This window comes from Hipposideros armiger, unplaced genomic scaffold (genome assembly GCF_001890085.2).
Source record: "Hipposideros armiger isolate ML-2016 unplaced genomic scaffold, ASM189008v1 scaffold_605, whole genome shotgun sequence".
Classification (NCBI taxonomy): Eukaryota; Metazoa; Chordata; class Mammalia; order Chiroptera; family Hipposideridae; genus Hipposideros; species Hipposideros armiger.
This window is the reverse complement of record NW_017731955.1, coordinates 625,936-648,645: the sequence shown is the minus strand read 5'-3', so window position 1 is coordinate 648,645 and position 22,710 is coordinate 625,936. Positions and strand designations below refer to the sequence as shown.

The window sequence follows — 22,710 nt, the reverse complement described above, 5'->3', positions numbered from 1 at the left end:
CTTGAGCCTGGTGTGTGTAAACCCTAGACGCTTAGCTTAGCCTGGAAGAACAGGGAGGCCTCCGGGAGGCTCAGTGTAGCATCTGGGGAAATTAAATCTCAGGGAGGGGAAGCCCACAGTCATTCAGTGCTCGAGCTTGAGTCCAGCCCAGAGCGTTCTGTCTTGATTCGAGGCCTAGAGGAAAATTACCACCAGGCTGGGCAGACAGTGGGTGGCACCCCGAGGAGCTGAGCACGGCTCCACCATGCCTCCCCATTGCCTTTAGGTTAAATTCCAAGGTACTTTGACCAGCATTCGAGGCCCTCCATGTCCTGCCCTCCGCTGACCTTGTCACAGCCCAGGTCCGCCACCACAGAGCTTGTTATGCTGACCTGTGCCATAGGCAGCTCTTCCCCCATGCAGTTTGTCCTTTCAGGCTGCTCTGTCTTTGTCCAGGCTTCTCCCCGCCGTGTCCTCCCACTTGGCTATGGTCAATGCCACCTCCTCTGTGAAACCTTCCCTGACCCCTTGGATGGAGTTAGGTATTCTCCTGGGTACCTTTAGGCCTGCTGTACTTCCTGCGTCATGGCATTTGAATCTCCATTCATGCAAGAAGCAGTTGAATTAGTCAGAACAGGCCACTTCCCTACTCAGGACACTGTAATGGCTCCCCATTTTTCTCAGGGGACACTCCAGAGTCTCTACAATGGCCTGCGTGGCCCCGTGGTCCCCCCACCTCCATGTCCTCTGCCCTCCCTTCACACACGCCGCTCCGACGGCACGGGCTTCATTGCTGTTTATGAGCACACCTGGCACACTTCGCCTTGGCACTGGCTGTTTCCTCTGCCAGGAATGCCCTTCCCCAGCTGTCACCAGGGCTCACCCCTGCTTTGCTCTCAAGAGTTAATTCAAATATCATCTCAATGAGGCACGTCCCAACTAACCGACCTGGAATTACAGCCTGCCCCCACTCCCACGCTCTCGTCCCGTTTCTCACTCTCTGCTCTTTCCCCACGACCTTTATCATTTTCTCGAACACATACCATATTTCCCCAGGTATAAGACACTCCCATGTATAAGATGCACCTTAATTTTGGGGCCCGAAATTTGAAAATAACGTATTACATAAAGTTATTGAACTCAAGTTTTATTCATCATAAAATTCATACAACTCCTCATCACTTGCAGGAAATGCAAGTAAAGACATCTACAACCACTGTATAAGATGCACCCAGTTTTTAGACCCCAAATTTTTCGAAAAAGGGTGCATCTTATACATGGGGAAATACGGTATATCTTGATTCATTGGTTAGTTATTATTTGTTGTCTGTCCTTCCCTAGTAGAGCAGAAGCTCCCTGAGGGCAACCTGAGTCTGTTTTATTCATCGATATATCCCAACTAGCTAGAGCCAAGCGGGCCATAGAGCAGGACAGACACCGTGTTATGAAAAGGGGGGTGGGGGAGCCTGAGAGCTGCCCTCATGGGTCTCTGACAGGCTCCGAGGAGAGATGAGATTCAACCAGCAATCGCACCACGTGTGATTCTTGCTGTGAGGGAGACTCGAGGATCCCGTTGGAGCCTGTGGCAGGAACGGGAATTTAGATGGGCTTAGGGGCATGGGGTAGGTTAGGGGGAAGCAAGACGGGAAGTCAGAGAAGAACCAGAATTGACCACAGGCAAGAAGGAAGTATGTTCTAGCAGAGGAAACTGTACGCAAACAAGCCAGAGGCAGGTCAAGAGGAGGAGGAGGAGGAGGAAAGGGGTGGGGGGTGTGGAGGAGGAGCGGAAGGGGGACAAGAGTTTGGGCTGGAGGCACAGCCAACATCATCAAGCTGTGACGTTCTGTCTGTGCGACGCTCCACTAGACCCGGAGCTCTTTGAGGGCAAGGCTGTGGTGCTCGTCTCAGTCCCAGTGCCAGTACAGGGCCTGGCACAGAGCATACATATCAGGGAGCAACTGTCGCATGAGCCAATGTGGGTGCCTGTGTGCTCAATGTAGAGAGTGAAAGAGGAAAGATCTGGAGACCCGGTCACAGGAGGCTCAGGATTCTGAGAGCTCCGACTCTCGATGGTGGAGGAGGGCGGGAGGAGAGAAGAACTCTGACACCGCAAGGCTCGTAGGTGTTTCACCAGCCATTCACTTTTGACAGAGCCCCGCCCTGTGTCACCTGTTGGGAAGAGGCTGGCGAGCCCTGAGCAGCCAGCCAGGGGGCTCTGTGGCAGAGGGGACCTGAGCGCCACTTCAGATGGCCTGGCCATGGTGTGGAAGGACAGGGCCCTGGCCAGGCTGTGGCTGACACTAAGCTGAGAGAGGGAGGAATGGGGTGACCTCAAGGGATTGCAAGCTCAGATTTTCTTTGAGGCTATGTCCAAACCACTGATTTGTCTCTGGCAGGTGAGCTGCATCCCGGGTCTCCTCGCAGTGCCCGTACTTGAAATGGGACAGAGGGTACAGGTGGCTTGGTCCAGCTGGATTAGGATAGCAACCCAGGCTGTACCCAGCGGTGCACAGGCAGAGTCTATCCCTCAAGAGAGGGGCGAGGCAGCCCTGACCTCAGACACAGAAAAGCCTAGCATTGAGGACACAGGAGCTGTAAGGGTAGAGTCACTGCCTGCAGTCAGGGGAGGCTTCCGGGAGAAAGTGGTACTGGAGCTAGGCTGAGGAGTGGAATCCACTGGGTGGGGACAAAGGGAGGGCCTGGCCGGCCGAGCAAGCTGCCTGGTGGGGGCGCAGGCAAGTGGGAGGTCCTGAGGAATGATCTGCAGAGCAGAGGGCAAATCACGCAGGGGTGAGAATGTCCGCTGAGGGGAGGAAGCCCTGGAATGTTCACGCCTGGGAGCATCGTGGCCAGAAAGATGCCTGTGGCTGCAGTGCGGAGGATGAGGAGGAGGCCTCTGGAGGCCGGGGTGGGACCGCTGCAGGGCCCAGGGTGACACCGGGGAACAGAGGCCAAGTGCACCTTCCCCCTGGTTTGCCTTGCATCCCCACCCTCATCCCCGCCCCCTCCCCACCTTCAGAAATGGCTGAGGCCGACCTCCTACGGCTCCCAAGTCACCAGCACTCTCAATGCCCCTAAATCAACAGGGCGATCCCTCCCCTGGGAAGCCTTGTCTGAACCCCCAGGCTGCCTTACGTGTAGAGTAGCCATATATTTATCGTCCATACTCAGACACTTTTGAGAGTGAAAGCTCATACATAATTAAGAGTCAGAATAATTAACAGGCATGGGGCAGTCTATCCTAGCCATGAACCTGGACTGTCCTGGACAAACCAAGACGCGTGGTCGTACTGTTAGATGCCTCCTCCAGCTCCCCAATCCTGTGGCATCCTCTCAAAGCATGGATCCCATAGTGTTCTCATGTGCAAGTCTGACTCTCCACTGGGCTGTGAGTTTCATCCAGGGCAGCAGACCCAGTCTGAGGGTTCTCTGTAGCCCCCTACCCTGACACAGGCCAGACCTGTGGAAGTTCTTGGAAGGTATCTGTTGAATGGATGGGATAAAGAGAAGGGATGAGGCTACTGAGGTCAGTTACTCATGAAGACTGAGCACTTGACCGCCGGACCCCACCCAGTCCTGGTTATGGGTCAGGGGAGCCTTCACTGCAGTCATCCCCCGTGACTAGGCCCCACCCTAGCTCTGCCGGCCTCTCCTCTCATCACCCTATCTCAGACCCATCACTCCAGGGCTCTGGGGACCTGATGTGTCCTCTTTAAAATCTTATCATGCGTCCTGCACTTAAACTTGTCACAGGAGATTTAAGGCTGCCGACAAGTCTAATGACATCACTAATTTGCCCCCATCCCCACCCAGGCCCCAACCCAGGCCCCATCCTTGGCATGGAGCCAAGGCCCATCAGCATGAAACAGGCAGAGAATGTCAGCCAGCCACTAGGCAGCCCAGGGAACCCGAGTGTCTAGCCTAACTCCTTTGCAGCTTTGATGTTGAACTTTCTGGTTCTTATCCTTGTTAAATTTTTTTAGCTCCCTAAGGAATAGAGATTCATCTTTCCACAAATACACACTCGTGGTCAGGAAGCAGAAAAGGGAAGAAGGCCTCTGCCTGCAGCCTTGACAGAGGGGAAGGGGAGCAGAACGCTGCCTTCATAGCTCTCTGATGGTTCCGAAGGCCATCTCCTTGTCATCTCCGTCTGTGCCTCCTGCCCAAGGCCACCCTTTACTGTAGCCTCTGCCATCATAGGTGAAAGGTGACAGAGCCAGCGCCTTTCCCCAGGCTAGTTGTACAAAGCTGACGTTTAGTCAAAACTTCTTTTATGCCACACACTGTGCTAATCACTTTCCAAAACTGATTTACTTAATCCTTACAACAGCATATATTAGCCCTATATTACCAATTTGGAAACCGAGTCTCAGAGAGCCCAAGTCACTTGCTAGTTATAGAGGCCACCCCGCTGGTAGCAGGCCAAAAGAGGAATTCCAGCCCAAGTTGCCCTGGCTGCCTGACTTCAGGACCCACATTCACACCACCATAACCCTACTGCCTCTCAGTCATTCATTCATCCATTCGTTTACTGATTGAACAACTATATATTTGTTGGTACAACATTGTATCACATTCTTTCCCCTGCTCAAGGAAGGAAGAGAAGCCTGTGAGGAATATGTTTCCAAAAATAACCCTTCTGAGTCACAGCTCTCTGGGTTCCCCCTCCATTCAGAGCCTGCAGGTTGGCCTTTCCTAGAATCGCATCAAATCTAAGTGGGGCCTATGTTGTCAGGGCTGCTGATCATCCCTTCCACAGCTGGGGGAGAGAGTAGGAACTATATTTCTTCATTTATCCATTTGCCAAACAACCCCTGGGCACCAACTCTGTGCTGGACCTATTGGGCACTTGCATAACTGCTACATACAGCTATACAGATTGCTCACTGCTCAAATTTAGGATACACCAGTCATATCATTGTCTTGTTCAGCCCAGAACAGCAAATCCGGCCTTTCTGGCAAAGAAACCCCTCCCCTTTCACTCTGGGGAACATCCTTGGCAGCAGATATTAGAGACAGACAGATATTCCAGCCTTCGCCAAGCCACTCGGGGTTCAGCCTCCATTGACATCTTCATTTTCTTCACAAAGAGTATTGACAACTCATCAGTGGCTCTAGAAGCTATGTGCCTTGGTCACATGACTCTTTTGAGGACTAAAACCTGCAGGAGATTGGTCTGCTCATGCCAGACTCTAGCTAGTGCATCGGTCAGCTAGGCCTGGTATCCTGTGCTCTGTGCCTGGGTTGGTGAACAAAGAGAAATGGAAGAAGGGACACCAGGTGGAAGATATCCTGTGAGCAAGAGCTTGGAGGTTGGAATGACATTGACAGGTGGTGGGGAAAGAGAGGGCATATTCTTTTTCTTTTAGCTGAGCCATCCTGCCACCTGTTGGCAGCTCAGCAGCAGCTCAGCTCGGGCCGGGAATCGAACCGGCGATCCTGTTGCTCAGAGCTCACACTCTTGAGCGAGCTCTTCACCAACTGAGCCACTCGGCCGGCCCTGAGAGGGCATATTCTGACTCACTGCCTCAGTTTCCTCAATGGCCCATGGCTTCCTCTGAGGCCACGCCCACATGCTGGAGGCCATGGCACAAGAACATCTTCCATCCAGGTTGGAAAGACAGCATGCTGGGAATGGAAGCACACTGGAGGAGGCAGTGTGGTGAGGAAGGAGAGCACAACTTTATGTTCAAGATTCCAGAAGCCTTACTGGACACCTAGTCTGTTCCAGGCATTGGTAGAGGCTCTGTCCCTGAACTCAAGGAGCCGTCTGCCTAGTTCAAGAACATGTCAGTGACGCTGGCCCCCAGGTCATGGGCTGGGGGTGGACACTGCAGCTGAGAAATCTGTATAGTTCCAAGCCAGGTTGTTATACAAGCCATCATTATGGGAGGAAACCATGGTCCTGAAGTTGAAGATTTAAGGTGGATGGAGGAGTTTGGGTTATGTCCTGAGAAGTGGTAGTACTGGGGTTGGGGAGATAGTGGTGGCAACAGATGGTGGCTAACAAGGGCTCAGGCATTAGAAAAACCAAAGGTTAGGACGCTCCTCTCATCTCTAGTGTGAAGTGGGCTGAATACAGCTCATGACAGCATCTATCACCTCATGTACTCCCCAGAAAAACAAATATTGTCAGCTGATTTTACAAATAAGGAAACAGGCTCAGAAAAGTTAAGTGACTTGGCCAAAGTCACACAATGCCAGAACAGGGCCTGAGCCTATTCCCCATGGCCTTTCTGCTGCACCAGGCAGCTCAGCTGACCACCCACATCCGCTCGCTGAGCCAAATTCCTTGTATTTGCCAGTTCCAGGCTGCTGAAATGGGAGCAGTGAAGCCGCTGAGCTCTGCCCCACCTCCCAGGACCTTGGCATCTGAAAGCTGAGGTGCAGCGAGGCAGAGCCCCAGGAGTGATACCTGTGGGAGTGCGGCAGTCTGGGGCTCGCATCCTGGCTCAGCCACTTTGCTAGCTGTGTGACTTGGCACATGTCTCTGGACCTTTTCACACTTGCTTTCTTCATTTATAAAACCAGAATACCAACCAACACTCATCTCAAAGGGTTTTGGAATTGATAAAAACATGTACAAAACATATAGCCTCCTGTAGGGGCTTAATGAAGGTAAGTTACCTGCCTTGCCAGGGCTGTGTGTGTTTATACGAAGCCCACCTTGCTCCAGAAGGAACTGAAGGCAGCCTCTGTCTTGCCTTTACAGCTGCCCAACTTCATCAACACCACCCTCCCACCGCACGAGCAGGTGACCGCCCAGGAGATTGACAGCTACTTCCGCCAGGAGCTGATCTACAAGCGGAACGAGCGGATGGGGAAGAGGGTCATGGCACTTCTGCAGGAGAACGAGGACAAGATCTGCTTCTTTGCCTTCGGAGCAGGTTTGGGCCAGAGTGGAAAAGGGATTATGTAGAGTCCTTAGGGGCTGAAGACTTACTAAACCCTCTCCTGACCTCTACTTCATAAAGGGAAAAGGTAGGACCCAGAATGGAGCAGGAGAAGCCAGTGCTCAGCAGATCTGGGACCCAAAACAGTTCTCCCACTACTAGTCGAGTTCTTTCATAATAGTCCCCATGGGCAAGAGGAGCGACCCCTGCTAAAGGCAGAGCAACTTCTGGGGCCCCTTCATACTCAGGAGGTCATGTCGAGAGCCTAGAACTGAACCAGCTCCCACGGCCCAGCCCCACCTTGAGCCCCACCCCCGCCCTGACCCCAGCAGAGCCAGGGCCAAGACTGTGAGGACCAGCTGACCTTGTGGGCAGAAGGTGGGCTCCAACACCCCACAGCCCTGGCTTCAGATCCCAGCCCAGCCCCCTCCAGGCTGCATGGCCTTGGCACAGTACCTTCTCAAAAGGCTCACGTCCCTCTTTTAGGATTTATAGCAATAACTATTTAATGGATTGAAAATATCTACCTTGGAGAACAGTTGTAGAGATCAGTGATAACATTTAAATAACCTGACATACAGTAAGAACTCACAATGGCGGCTACCGTTATCATGATCATCATCAAGACAATTCATACAAGTTTTATCATCCCAATGTGCACCGCGAACGTGGTGCTTCCCTGGGGGCGCTGACCTGTTCGTGCTAAAGGAAGTCCAGATGTCCAGGAGCAGGGCTTGCTCACATCCCTCCCGGCTCCTTCTGTCTCTCTCTACCTCTTCCCCCAAACGTTCTTCCTTTAGGGCTATCCCTGCTGCTGATGGTGATGCCCACATTGGGACCAGTATATTGTATTTGCCTCCTTTATTAGTCAGCTTTTGATCCAGAATGTAACAAACATGTGTTTTTTTTGCTCGTGTTGCCACAATTTGGGTTGACTGAACTCACCGCCTTGTTTTGTAAGAATTAAGTGAGACAGACGTGCTCAGCCCAGGTCTGGTGAGCATTCACAGGCACTGCCCTGTCACCCTCCCTTCCCTGGACCGTTTCCCACACACTGCCCACCCCAGCTGGGCTGAGCTGGATCAAGTCAAGCAATCAGTAAAACCTGGAAGGGTCCGATTTCGTTACGGGGCATGTCCACTCTTTGAGGTCTGCCTTCCTCCTACCCCCCGCTGTCTGCCATTCAACCCCATATACTTTAAGGGCAAAAGCCAGGGCTCATCTGTCTGTGCTTGTCTTCCTTCCTCTGTAGCCCTCAGTCTGGGAGAGGCACATGGGGCTGCCTCAGAAACGCAGAACATCTGGGACAGCCTCTTTAAGGCCATACCTACAGCTGGACGGAAAGAGCTCTGGGCTCGCCTTGGAGCTGTGCCGTGGCCTGTTGCGTGACCTGTATAAGTCCCTTCCCCTTTTGCATCCTCAGCTTACTCATTTAAACAGAAGGAGCCAGAACTCATTTGGGTCATCTGTGATTCCAGGAGCTATTCAGATACAGGTTTTGGAGAATGCAGGGGATTCTGTAGGGGGCTCTGGGGGAGTGGGACTTTGACTAACCACATAGAGAGGGCAAGGCCACTCCTGAGCTGCAGGATACCTGCTGGGGACCTGGCATGAGTCAGGAGAGCTTTGGAGACTGTGCAGGGAAATAAGTCCTCCTAGCACACCACAGCTCCCCATCACCCAGCTGCCTCCCTAGCCCTTCCTCCATGCGCATCTGGGCAGGGCATCCTGCTCTGGAATGATCCCCAGCTGACCACAGCTGGGGAGCCAGTCTGAGCTCATCAGACCCCAGGCTCCTCCCTGGGCCTAGGAAGAGCAGCCGGTGAACCCGCCACTGAGGGAGACCAGTAAAGAGCCAGTGTTCCACATTTCCCGCTGGAGTAGCAAAACCTCCCTGTTCCACCTGCCCCAGGGCCCAGGACCAAAGTCGCCAGGGGTGGCGGTAGCTAACACCCACTCTTTCCTGTGGGCAATGAAACGGGAGAGCCTAGAGATGAAAATCACAACCATGTGGGCATCCCTGGACACTGACCTCCTTTCCTGAAACCCAAGTCCGTGGGGACACAAATGTCCACTCAGGCACCAGCCCAGCATTGCAGGATCGTGCCCAACTCTGACTTCTTCCCCATCTCTGAAATCCAGCTGGTCCCTGGTCAGTCCTATTGACAGACCAACAAGAAGACTCACACCCTCCTACTCTGTCCATCTCCACTGCCACTGTCCCCGTCCAAGCCTTCATCAGCTCCAGCCTCCTCATGCCTTTCCCACATCCACACTGCTGCCCACAGTGTGGCCGGTGAATGATGCTGGCTCTGTCCCCACCACCGCCTTGAGCCCTGGAAGGGCAGGCACCAGTTACCCATCGCTGTGTCTTTAGTAGCACGTAATAGGTTTCGAGCTTCATGAGTGTGTGAAAGGATGAATGAGTGAAGGAATGAACAAATGAATGAATGTTGACCAGATCCGTCCATCCTGGTCTCCTCTGGGACTGGTGAGCTTAGGGCCGGCCAGTAGTAAAGGCAGGGCAGTGTGAGCCCCACCTCAGCTCTCAGAGACCCACTCTCTCCAACAGAAACAAGTCTGGAACCACATGCAGATCTCGCTGGCAGCTGCCATTTCTGGCTCAGCCATGCCTGGAACAAATGGCCCACTCAGCGCTGCAAATCTACCCTCAACCAGAGAATTTCAAATCTGGACGCAGCCTCCAAGCTCGAGCCCACCCACGTCATCGTAGCCATGAGCAGGGTGAGCTCCACAGAGGCCAGGACATACACAAAACTCATGGCACGCCAAGGACAAAGCCAAGACAGGACCCTGGCCGGGGAGCTATGATCCAGGAGCTTTGTTCTTATGTGCAGGCAGGGAGCCAGCCGAACAGGCCTGTGACAGTCAGTGTATTGTTATGGAACGTATCCACATGCAATCCATGGCAAAAGACGTCCACGCTTGCCTCGTTGCATTCTTATGGCCATGTAAACCCCGAGTCCCACATCTTGGGGCCAGGCCAAACACTCTTCAATGGGGTGCAACCTGCAGACACACCCACTCCACTCCACACATCCCTGTCTGGGTGCCTCTGCAGTTCCATCTCAGGCCTTCCCAGACCATCAGGCTTTGGGGGCCTGAGTCAGACGGTCTCTTGTTATGCATCCTCTGTCCTGCCCTCAAAGAAGGCAAAGGTTCCCCAAGGCTGCAGGAGGGAGAGAGGGCCTATGCCACCGGAAATTCGCCTGGCCATGCCCTGGGCGTGTGTCTGCTCATGCAAAGGTCTCTCAGGTCCAGTTTCACTGGGCGTCTTAGAAAATAGCTTAGGACACAGAAGCATAATTATATGCATCTTGCCAGGTGTTGGAGCCAGGCCGCTGCTGAGGCTCTGCCACTCTGTGACAGACCAGCATCAGAGGCCAACTGAAGGCCCTGATGGCTCCATGGCTCTAAAATGCTGGAGAGGGATCATGGCATGTAGGACAGAGAGGGAGGGAAGAAGGGAAGGAGAAAGAGAGAGAGGGAGGGAGGGAGAGATGCAGGGAGAGAGAGAGAGCACCTCTGCCTGTGTGGTCATTATCCAGACCCTTCCCCAGCCCACCCCCACTCTAGAATCCCACCCTGAGAGCCCATGAGCTCAGACCGGGATTTCCAGTGCTGATGGCAGACTGGCCTCGATTCTTCTGCTCTACAGGAGATTCGGGACAAAGGGCCAGAGCTTTGGAGTCAGGATGCCTTGGTGTAAGGCATGGCACTGCCACTGTCAGCTAAGACATCCTGGGAAAGCCATCTCACCTTCAAGGACCTCAGACTCTTGTCTGTAAAATGGGTATAATACACCTGCCTCATCGGATTGCGCTAGGTTTGCTCATTTCAGATCATAGGGTTAAAACTCCCCACCAGGGTGGAGGGATCCTTATAATAAAACCCTTACTGTGTGCCAGCCACCATTTCAGCCTCTTGGATTATATTACCTTTGATCTTCACAGTAACACCACGAGATGGGTTATATTACACACATTTTCCAAGTGAAAAGCAAGGTCCAGAGAGGGTGAATAGCTTCCCCAAGGCAGCACAGCAGACCTTTGGCTTGAATCCTGGCCTCTGGGGTGTGGATCCTGGCCATTTCTCCTGCACATGGTACCCTTGTGGTATACTTTCAGAAATGTTGACGCTTTTGTGGGAAGGTTGTCTTTTTAGCTGGTGCCTCTCACAAAAGAATATTCTCCTAGTGTCTGTGATGTTTCTGCAGTGAGGTGCTATTGGCTTCTTCTGGAGGTTTATTCAGCAGGTTCAGGGGCAGTTGGGGTGTGGACATTCATGAAAACTCTGAGGAAGCCTGAGTGACACTGGGGGACTGGATGGAAGCCCTGCCTCCCTAGGAGGTAGCTGTAACCAGTGTGCAAACTGACGTGCTGGAACAAATCAGGCCGCTGTCATGGGGGAGTGAGTCACCCCAGTGGGGAGGAGAGGCCTGATTCCCAACTGCCAGGATTGTGCAGATGGACAAGCTGACCCTGATCTTATGTGGGGTGTTGGGTTTCCTTTGGTCTACAGATAACGGAGGAAAAAAAGTACAAGTTGGGGGATTTTTATTAGCTAAATTTGTACAATTTACTGGCTTATCTTTTAGTCTAAAATTGTCTCCTTTCTATTGTGTTTGAAGTTAAGCGTCCTTTTTAAAAATGATGGTGATATAAGGCAGCTGGGACTTTCAAAACTCCTACTTGGCAAAATAAAAAGTTGGTAACCGTATTGTTTGCCCCACCCACTCACCTTTTCTAAAGATAGGAGAGAATTGAGCATGCTTAAGACAGGATAGAAAGAATACAATAGAAGGAGGGTGATACAGGAGAGAGAGTGGGAAAAGATTACTAGCCCAGGGTCCTGAGAAGGCAGAAAGCGGGTGACTAGAGCTCAGGGAGAGGGTTTGGCCTTGGGTAGAGAGGGGCACCTCCTCACCTATAATCGAAGGGCCAGCCGGCAGTAATTTGGTGGTGGAAAGACAAGAAAGTTCTAAACTGAGGGCTTCTAATAAGAGCTCTACTCGGTAAAGCAAAAGGTGAAGTCATCTGCCGAGAAAGAGGAGGAAGGTGGGAGGGCTCTTGCTTTGAAGAGAACATTTGACATAAATGCAAGAGAGACTGGCCACAAAAACTGACATGGACAAGAAGTTAAATAGATTTCATCTCATGGGCCAACTTTGATTGAGTGGTAGTGGCTGTCTGGAGTGGGATGGTGTAAAGGATGATAAAACCCCATCAGAGCTCAGCAGAAGAGAGGTCCTGATTGATTAGAGATGTCTGCTGTGGATCAGAATTAGGGCACATGCCTGCCATATATCTGCTCTGTCTGCTAGGAACACAGACAATGCTGATTGACATTGAGGGCCCATGAACCTGCAGTGGTCCCAATACACAGGTTGTAAGATTTCCTACAGCAACCCTGAACAGCTCGGGTGTAAATGTGGGTGCTGCCCCCTAGACCTTCTCCTGATTTTATCCCAGCACCCTCTGCTCAGTGAGCATCCCACTGTGTGTGAACTACTCCGGGGCAGGCGCAGACCTCCTCAGAATTGCCAACACCTAGGAATGTTCTAGAAAGACATACTGGACCAAATCACCCAAAATCAAATTCATTCCATTCAGCCACATGGAATCCCCTGGACCCCAGGCCTCAGGGGATCTCAGTTCCAGGCACTAGAAAAAAAATGACAATTGTGTCCCTAGTTCCAGAGAACTGGAGCTCTCTCAGGATGGGTTTTCTTGCTCAACCACTTTGCAGCCTGGAATAGACTTCAGTAATGTAGGAACTGGCAGAGCTAGGTTGGAGACGTGAACCAAACTCAAGGGACAACCAGGTAACCTCTAGAGCCCATTCATTTCGAACTCAGAGAGTCGGTGGTTATCCCACATTCTATAACCCTCGTATGCTATAATTTGAATATAATTCTAACTTCTGGCATTGCAAAGTCCTTTGACCCTAACATGCTATTATTGTTTTAAGACTGTGCGGTTCTGATATCCCAACACCTATTATCATAGCATTCTAACGTTCTGGCATAGTTTGCTCCAATCTCTCTTGGGTTCCTTGGGAGGAATGAGGAACTAAGAGCCTTCCAGGACCTAGAACTCCCTCCATGTAGGACTGCTGCCACTTGTCCCCAAAAGAAGCAGAAGTCTCAGCAGAAAGCAGGATCTGAAGGGTTAAAAGACAGGCTGTGTGAGCACCAGAACAGAGGGCCTATAGCTGTTACCCCGAGGGCCCGCATAGCCAGTACCCCCAGCCGCCAGACCAGCGCCAGCCTCTCTTACCCTCGCTGAAGTGCCACAGACCCACAATCAGAAACAGACCAGTGGGGCTGGGACACAGAAGCCCATTGGTGGTGAAGACCCAGGTTTGAGAGAAGTGAGAGATCGAAGCCCAAGATACCAAACACCATTAACATCTTTTATTTTTTTATGCTTAAACCAACCATCACTTTTTTAATTTGCTCATGGATCTGTAATTCAGGCAGGGCTCAAAGGGGCACCACTGGCATCATCTGGGTCAGTGTGACCGGGCTGGAGGACCCATTTTAGGGACACATCTTTTTTATTAATAACAGCAGCAATTGCTCCCTGAGAATAGGCACCATCCTGCTTGAAGAACACGCAGACCCATCGGCACATATGACCTCCAGGTCCTCAATTCCCCATGGAGGGAGATGGATGGTATTTATTATTCCATTTTGCAGATGGGTCCATCGAGGTGCAGATGGGCAGGAAAAGAATCTTAGAGCTGGAGAGAAATGATGGTCAACACTGACTAGACCATTCCTCCTGATGGGCAGTCTCCCTAAAAGAGCCACCCAGCTGCTGCTTGGGCCCTCTGTCCTGCCGAGGCTGCCCTTCTCCTCTCCTGCCCAGACCCTCCATTACCTCCTCTCTGGGTTCCCACAATCCCTCAGGATTCCCCTATGACAGCCCAGCTCATGCTGAGCACATTTGCTATCTCTCAATCCAGGCTGTCAAGTCCCTAAGCGCTGAAGAGGTTCTCACTATCCACTTGAATGAATGAATGAATGAATGAATGAATGAAAAACCCAGCCTGAGGCCCATGAGTAGAAGTTCCCCCTGCCCTATGTTACCTACAGCAAAACCTTGACTGGAACCCATATCCGCTGCCCCCACAGTGGGCGGCCCAGGGGTTCAACACCTTCATGTCTGGCCTTTGAAAGGTGAGACTGGATTGACAAATGAAAAGCCCTCAGAACCAACTAGAAACAGAGTCCCGGGCACTGTTGTCGGTCCAGCCATGCAGTCAGAAGCTAGAAGAGGAGGGCGTTTAGTGCTAAGTTGGGGTGCGGGAGGGGGAGATGCGGTTAGGAAGTTAGGAAGGGAAGACAGCACGATGGCTGGGAGGGGATCAGTGAGAAGGGCAAGAGAGTAAGGGAAGGTGAGAGTGAGGTCAAGGACGGAAGGGTGGAAAGGAGAAATGTTCTGGTGTTGTGCACACTCCTTTCATTCTGAGACCTTCCATGTGGCCTTCTCAGATCCGTTCTTCCCTCAGCTGCACAGAGAGGGGCCTAGACTGGGTGAGGGCTATAATAGCCCAACATTCAGCAACTCCATGTCTGAGCGATGGCACTGACTGGAGGCAGGGTAAGCCAGAGAAGGCTTCCTGGAGAAGGTGAGACTGGTTGAAATTTTCCTGATGCAGATCAGCTGCTTCTGTTTCTGCTCATCATGCCCTAGTTCTCAGGACAAGACTCACACCCACCTCCTTCCCCACCTTGCTGTCCTCCCTGTGGCCTCAGAAACAGAAGAAGCCCCTCGGAGCCCATTACTGGGCACAGAAGAGCAGCCATGCCCATGGAGGGCTTTTTTAACCTTAGAAACAAGGGGCCCAGCAAAGAGGCAACACAGGCCCAGCCACTTTCTCCTCTCCCAGGCAAACGTCCATGGCCTGCCACACGCCCCACACTGGAGCACACTCCCCAGGCCACAGTGTCCGGAAGCGTTTCAGAATTTCCAACGGTGCTTCAAAGGACCCTGCTGCCCCACCATATACACATCTGGCAGCTGGCACTTGTACCGCTCAGGACCTGGTGCAGCGCCATGACTCTGTAAATGTGAGCTCTTGTGTTGTCGTTTTCATTTCAGGGTCCTGGCCCCTCAGAGCGCAATCCTCCAAGGACAGGACACACACAGGAGAAAGCGAGGGCATCCAGGGGAGGCGCAGAAGTGCTCTGTGACCTCTGAGGACCCAGCTGGGACACTTGCAGGGAAACCCCAAGCGCCGGGTCTCAGTTCCAAGTGACAGTGAGGCTCAGGAGCAAGTGGGCCCCATCCTGCCCACATGATTGGCCAACAGGGATCTCTCCTGGGGTCCTGGGTGCTGTAATTCTTGGAAGGGAGCCTCTGGATGTGGTAGAGTGTTACCATGGATGCAGTGAGCCCTGGACTGGGCACTGCCCCCTGCAGGTCACAGAACCCATCACTGGCTCTGTCCCTGGGGCTCTCCCACAGTGCCCTGTGCTGACCTCAGTCACTCAGCAGTCATTGATTGGGTTGGGAATCTTAGACCCCACGAGGAAAGGGTACCCAAGGCCTGGCACCTGCCTAACATGTGGGAAGTCCCAGTAAAGACTCGTGAAGTAAGCACTGCTGCCTCCAGCCCTCAAGGCTCAGGCTGGTCAAAACCCCCAGCACTTACATCCTCACCATGGGGCAGGATGGGTCCGTAGAGGAGGCTTCCTCACCTCTAGACCAAATATTGATTGAAAGAGGATCTGGTCCAAAGGAGATGAAAAGCTGAAACCCTGGGGATTATAGAAGAATGGGGAAGGTTGGCTTGGAGGGCGGGCTGGCTGCCGGGGGCGGGGAGCACTGGTTGTACTTTTAAGAGGAAGTACACAACTGGGAGAGGTCCTGAAGGGGACCCCCAATCTGGGCAACTGTCAGACAGGTGTCAGAGGCCCAGAGAAGCTCTGGCCCCCAGCAGAAGCCTGCCCTGAGCCCAGGGAGCCCCAGCCTGGGTAACTGCCTCCGTAAAGTGCCCTTTAAACAGACACTGTGTGCATGGGCTTAGACAAATGCCAGCTATGCCCTTTCTGCCTGTGTGACGCTGGAACAGTTCTGGTGGCCTCAGTGGGACTGTTGTGAGATTAAACAAGAAAATGAATCAAAGTGTTCAGTACAATCTCAGTGCTGGGAAAATGGTAGGTGCAGTTGCTTTTCTCGGTATTCATATCCATCTTTGCATCATTAAGGGCAGAGCTGAGCTGACCAGTTGAAGTCTTAGGGTTTTTCTTTTCTAACGTTCTGAGTTTTAGCAGCCTCTAGAAGAGGAACAGGCTATAAAGAGGACAGAATAGGGTTCCACCCAGACAGGCCCAGCTCCCCGTAGGGTATCTGAATCCCTTCTGCAAAGACTAACAAGGGTGCATTGACCCTCTGCTTACACACCTCCAAGGATGGGGCACTCACTCTCTTACAGAAGTGGACAGTTGCCTGGGAGAATGTTCTTTGAGCCCCGCTGAAACCTGCCCCCTTAGCCTTGTCCTGCCTTGATTTAGAATGCCACCACTCATACCTCCTGCCCCAGCTCTTGCCGTTACCTGCCTCCCCTCTCACTTTGTAGTCCAACAACCCAGAACCACTGTAGGTGGCGGCACACACTTTCCCCTTTTTCCCTTTCATGCCCATGCACGAGCAACGCCCTGTGTTGGGAAGACCTTCCCACCTCCCTTCCTCTGACTCACCTGAGACCCCTCCTCAGTGACCCCCTAGTCTAGGTCCTGCCCCTTCCCCTTCAGCCACATAGCCCCTGGCGTCCCTCCCTCACTGCATGGCTCACACTGCCCATCTTCCCTCTACCCTGTGATCTCCCAGGTGGGGACCACGTGTCTCAGCTCCTGGCACAAGACTGGGTGCAGGAGGTGTGCTCAGCTGAGGCCCTTGCCCTGCCCTGGGCTGGTCCTAGGAGAAGGAGCACGGAGGCTCGGCTCTGCCAGTTTGCCACATGGACCCTCCTTAGGAGATGAATATCCCCTCAGCGCCCCCAATTGCCAGTTCCTCCCCTGGTTCTCCTAGTCCCATCCAGGCAGCCCTCCTGTCACACTTCCTCACAGAAACAAACACGGCTGTCGCTTGATATCCGGCTGCTGATCCTGGCAGCTAGATTAGCATTTGAAAGTTTCCCTTGCATTAATTTCAGACGGAACATAAATATGGGTTTGGGATCCCTCTTCCAGGAGGAGAAAACTGGAAAGTCGGCGGACTCACTGGAGAGAAAACATGTGTGCTGGCCTAGGGGAGCCCGTGTTACTTTGGAGCCTTTGTGGGAACATCTGGTCCTCCCCCTCTCCCCTCCTCCCAGCCCCCCAACACTGTCTTGAAATTACCCTGTTAATTGGTGGATTGTTCTCGCTGAGCACTCGCACACTTTCCCTCCAATCTGGTGAACCTTGGAAGGTACACATGTTTCTGACAATTTCCTGCCCCCAAAACATGAACTCAAGATCCCTCGCAGCCGCCAGTACTTCAGAGTGGGTGTGCAGGAATGTGCAGTGAGCGAGGACGTCTCTGGGTGGACGTCCAGGCTTCGCCTCTTACCAGCTCTGGGACCTGGGCAAGTCCTGCCTCCTCGCTGAGCTCCAGTTCCCTCATCTGTAAACTGAAGGGACCTTGAAGGCCGCTGTGAGGAAGAAATGAAACAAAACTGGAGAAGCCTCATGTACCCAGGAATTTGTGTTCCGGCCACCAAGTGATGGAATCATAGAGTGGGAGCTCCCTGAACCATGTGAGGAAGCTGAGGCACAGAGCAGGCAAGGAAGCTGTCTGAGGTCACACAGCCAGGAGGCTATTGAGCCAGGTTTTCTGTCGTAACCCCACGATAGGATTCTTCTCTCTGTTCCACGTCAGAGGGTAAATTGGGGCTGTCGGGCTGTGCCCGGCTGATGGGTAGGGGCTATGTCCAGCCTGCGCCCTGGCACAGACCTGCTTGTGCCCAAAAGAAGGGAAGCCCTTTTCTCTGCACTAAAATATGGTGGATCAGTGCCCACTCAGAGCAGGACACCTTCCCTGTTTGTATATGAATGCCCTGTAAGTAGCACTGCTGCTTGCAGGGTCAGGGGAGGTGACACCATACCAGCCCCACCATTCTCAAGACGTATAATCTTCCTCCAGGCCCTGCTCCTCCCCTGACTATCTCCCCTGCATTTCTGTCTGAATCCCACCCGTTCTGGCTACATGGACCCCTCCTCCAGGAAGCCTTTCCTGATGTCCCCGGTGGGTTAGTCTCTCCTCCACCATGCCACTTGTTTCCATTTTGGGGTTCTCTTTCTCCTCTCTCCTCTTTCACTCTTTCTCTCCATCTTTTCTGTTTGTATCTCTTGGCCCCATCCTTGTCTCTTTCTGTCTCTTTCTCTGTCTCGGTGTCTCTCCCTTTCCGTCTCTCCCTACCATTGTCTGTCTCTGTATATCTCTTATTGCCTGTGTTCAGGCCCCTCTCTCCTCTCCACTGTCTTTCTCCTCTCTGTTTCCGTGTGTTCTGGAGCTCTCTTCCTCTCCCTGTGTTTCCACTGGAGTATCTCTCTCCTTTCCCTGCCTCCCTGCGTGTCTCCCCGACTCTCTGTCTCTGTGACTCTGTGTGCCCCACCCCCACCCCCCACTGTCCTCCCTCTCTTTCCTCCTCTCCTCGTCCACGCAGCCTCAGCAGATGAAATGGAACGTGCCTTCCTGCAGAGAGCTGGCCAGTGCACAGCTGTCAGTGCTGGAAGGAGCTGCTGATCGGTGGCCAGGAGACCCTGGGAGCCTGAGCAAGCCACGCAGGCTAAGCCCCAATACCGTGGGGCCCCTTTGGAAACTTTCCATACCTTCTTGCAGGTTCCAGGATGGGTGTGGCGCCTGCTTCAGGATTTCTGATCTTGGAGGCAAGCCTAAGCCCTGTCTGCCAGCCCCAGGGGACAGCGTGCGCTGGGCCCTGACTCAGGGACAGGTCCAAAGCCAAGCTCCTGGGATTGGTGACATCTGCAGGAGCTTCACCAGGGGGCCAGGCTGGGGCTACAAAGGGAGGGGATCCGTGAGCTCAGGTCTTCTGGGGATAGGATGAGATCATGGAAAGGATGTGGAGTACACAGGTTTTGTCACTCACTCATTCAACAAACCATCATGAAGCCACCACCATGGGCCAGAGTTGGGCTTAGCCCTGGGTCAAAAATGAATCAGGCATGACCTCTGCCTTGAAAAGCTCACGGTCTTCACTCAAGCTGCTTGGTGGGAACATGCTCTGACAGAGGCAGCTCTTGGGTGTGGGAAGGTCATTCCTGCTCCAATGAGGAGGGTGAACCGGATAGGACAAGGAGGACAGTGTCTGCAGTGATTCCGGCAGAAGGTGATGGTGACCTGGACCAGAGCCAAGCATGGTTAGGAGTTAAAATCAAAGGGACTCTGGTGACTGACTGGATGAGGATGAGGAGGCAGAAGGAAGGGTAAAGACAGGGCCCATCTGACTTGGAGAGCGGAGCTCAGTTGTACATCCTAGGATGGGAGGCTGAGTTGGACTTTGTAGGCTCTGTGGGATATTAGGTGGAGATGTCCAACAAACAGTTGGACAAATGGGTCTGGGCTAGGGCTGCAGTTCCAGAGTGGTCAGCATTGTATGGTAATTGACACCACATGGGTGGAGTTTACCCACAGACCGTGAGTAGAGTGAGAAGAAAAGAGGGCTGCAGATAGGGTTCCCAGGATTCCCCACCTTTTGGGGGCAAGAGAAAGAGGACCCCACCAAGAGGATAGACAGAACCAGGACAGAATGGTGTCGTGGAGTCCTGTGAAACCAAGCCCCACAGAGGGAGATAGGGTTGGGGGTGATGGGAACATGGGCTTGGGAGTGAATGGCTTGTACTGTACAGTCCTGTGGCACAGCCTGCATGGGAAGGGTGCCTCCTGGAGGTGTTCAAGGAGCAGCCTCTTACAGGGGAGGGGCAGGAGGGACACTGTTCTCCCAGGCCTGGAAGGAAGGAGGTGAAGGTGAGTGTGGCTTAGAGAAGGGGGAGATGGCAATTGGAAAAAAATCTTTCCTGATTGCTTCCAATTTCTCAAAGTATCGAAAGTCTTCTGGTCAGGGTCTTATGCTGCACAGTAAGGGCCTGGAACCACAGCTGCGGTGAAGAGAATAAATGGGGTGCCGACCAGACACTGAAACATTGCAGGGAAGTGCTCAGAATCCAGCCCGCATCCTATAAGGCCTAGTTCCTCCAAATGCCCCCTCTGCCAGCTCCAGGAATGCTTTTGGAGCAGCCGCAAGATCTTCAGTAAATATTTACTGCTGCTCCTGTGCATCCTGAGGAGGACCGTTTTCCCTGGCAGCTCTTGAAATCCTCTTGGCGGACCGCTGTTGGGCCCAGAAGCCCTCGTCTTTAAATGGGTCTCCATGGAGGCAGGGAAGGAATTGGCTTTGCTGCCAGGAGTGGATTCCAAGAGCTGCTGGCAAGCCTGTACACTGAGGCTGCCACACCCAGTCCTCCTTCCAGCCCAGTCATGCTCAGAGGCGAGCAAGGGTGGGGATGACTCCATGGTCCCAGCCAGGGACCAGCTTAGCCATCAGTCAGCAGTGCATGCTGGGCTTTTCCAAGGAACGTTCACTCCTCCTGCCTCATTAGGGTTTTACAGCTGCCAAACTTGTAGACCAAAGGGAGGCATGCCCATGTGACACACAGGAAAGCTGAAGCCAGGGGCAGAGAAGCCACTTGCTCAGGATCCCTAGAAACTCACAGCCTTGGCAGAAACCTGGGTCTTCTGTCCTCAACAGCACTGGGTCAGCGCTGGAGCCTGAGTGGGCCTGTCATACCTGCGTTGTCCGTGTGTGTCTGTGTGTCTTCTACAGCTGGTTTCCCCGAAGTGCCTCACTTATCTCCTAGTCTATTCACATGCCATTCCCCCTACCTGGAACACCCTCCCTTCGGTGCCACCCCTCTTCCATCCTCACCTAGGTAACTCTTATCCCATCCTTCAGCTAGTGATGCCCCCTTGAGGAAGTCTACCCTGATCTAGTTAGATTAGATGCTTCCTGTGTGCTTCCTTCAGTGTAGAATTAGTTTCTGAATCTAAAAAGCCTGGTGCTCGAAACTATGAGTGCCTGGACCCCTACCTGTTCACCACTGCCCAGCACTAGGTTTGCACTCACTCCGTGTTTGTCAGATGAGTGAAATGGATAGGGAGAGAAGGAAAGAGGGAAGGAGAACACATTTCCATATGGGTCTCCGGAATCAAACAAAGCCTTCCCCATGGAATCTGAGAGCTAAGGGAACCTGTAGGTATCATGCAGCCCACTCAGAAAGAAACTGTGTACAGTTTCCCATGGACCATGCCAGAAACTGTGTACAGTTTGTCCCTGTACACAGAGAGAAACAGGGCATTTTAGTGTTATGGATTTGACAAAAGTCTCAGAGTGAGCATGGTAGGTCCTGCACTAGAACGCATCTCACATTCCCAGCCCAACGATCTTATGCAATAAGCCAGAAGTGGATTTCAGGGATTGTGTCAGGCCGGCAAGAGAAAGACTGCTGGGCGGGGGACCTGCTGGGGATTGGTGAAGCCAGCCTGGGGTGTGCAGGGCTGGCTGGCAGAGGGCTGCGGGCTTCACCCTCTGCTCCAGCCACTGTACAGTCCCAGCCTGGCTTCCTCTATGCCGGAACCTCTCCATTCCCCGACAGCCTGTCCACTCTCTGTTCTCAGACCTCCCGGGGGCTGTCAACATCCTGACCTTCCAACTTCCCACCTGTCACCACCCGTCACAGGCAATTAGAATAGCAGTACAGGGATTTCCCCCAGGTTCTGGGATAAATGGTGAGCAGAAGGGAACTGCCCATGGGAATGGGCCACAGGGCAGGCACACAGGTAAGGAGGGTGCCAGGGGGCACTGCCACTCTGTCCACACTGACCAGATGGAGGGACTGAGGCCCAGGGAACAGGAGGGGCTCGCTAGAGTGCTGACTCCCAGCAGTTACTGTCCCCACAGTCACTTGGCCTCCTGAGGATTCTTTTGGACCTTTCTAGCTGGGAGCCATCACTGTGTCCTCAGACCTCAAGCTTGCATCCCTCCGAAGGAAAACAATGCCAGCGCTCATCTGGGGCTGGGGGCTAAATGATTTGTACCTATACTCTCAGTGTCTCTCCCAGGGCTGACCACAGAGCAAGTGCATCCTAAAGGTACCCCCCACTAATGGAGTGCTGAAGGCTGTCTGTACCTGGGCAGTCCAGGGCTGGGGCACAGAAATGCCACAGAAAACACTCAGCCTTCACTGTGTGTCAGCCACTGTTCCCATAGTCCTCACAGCTGCCCTGGAGGTTGCTGTTGAAATCATTCACACTTTACAGGTGGGGAAACTGAGGCTCAGGACAGCAACCAGTGAGCAACAGAGCCAGGATTTGGACTCAGGCAGGGTGGCCCCAGGAAATCTTCCCGCTACATCATCCTGCCTCTCAGGGAATCTGGGGCCTCAACTTTGGTGTAGGTCACTGGCCTCAGGCTGTCCCTAGTTGCTGGTGTCCTGGCATTGGGCTAAGCCCACTTTGTCTCTTGTGTTCCAGGTCACTTTCTGGGGAACAATACAGTCATTGACGTCCTTCGGCAGGCAGGGCTGGAGGTGGAACACACGCCTGCAGGGCAGACCATCCACAGGTAAAGAACCCAATGTCTGCAGGGCGTGGGACTGGCTGGCCTGCTGATGCCTGATCACAGTCCATGCCTGACCATAGGCCAAGCCTGTCCATGGGCCATGCCTGTCCATGGGCCATACCTGTCCATGGGCCATGCCTGTCCATGGGCCATACCTGACCACGGGCCATACCTGTCCATGGGCCAT

At 53.1% G+C, this 22,710-nt stretch overlaps 1 protein-coding gene across 4 annotated transcripts in view; it reads left to right on the top strand.

The window, feature by feature from the left end:
* The window catches only part of TRABD2B (TraB domain containing 2B), a 215,959-nt gene that overhangs the window by 175,859 nt on the left and 17,390 nt on the right, over window positions 1-22,710 (top strand). For 3 of the 4 annotated variants that reach the window (XM_019624752.1, XM_019624755.1, XM_019624753.1), the window contains exons 4-5: window positions 6,692-6,866; window positions 22,436-22,526. In XM_019624752.1, coding sequence (XP_019480297.1) covers window positions 6,692-6,866; window positions 22,436-22,526 — 266 coding nt within the window. Of the gene's footprint in view, window positions 1-6,691; window positions 6,961-9,444; window positions 9,459-22,435; window positions 22,527-22,710 lie in introns of those variants that run through there. The other variant, XR_002121970.1, reaches the window with a different exon arrangement.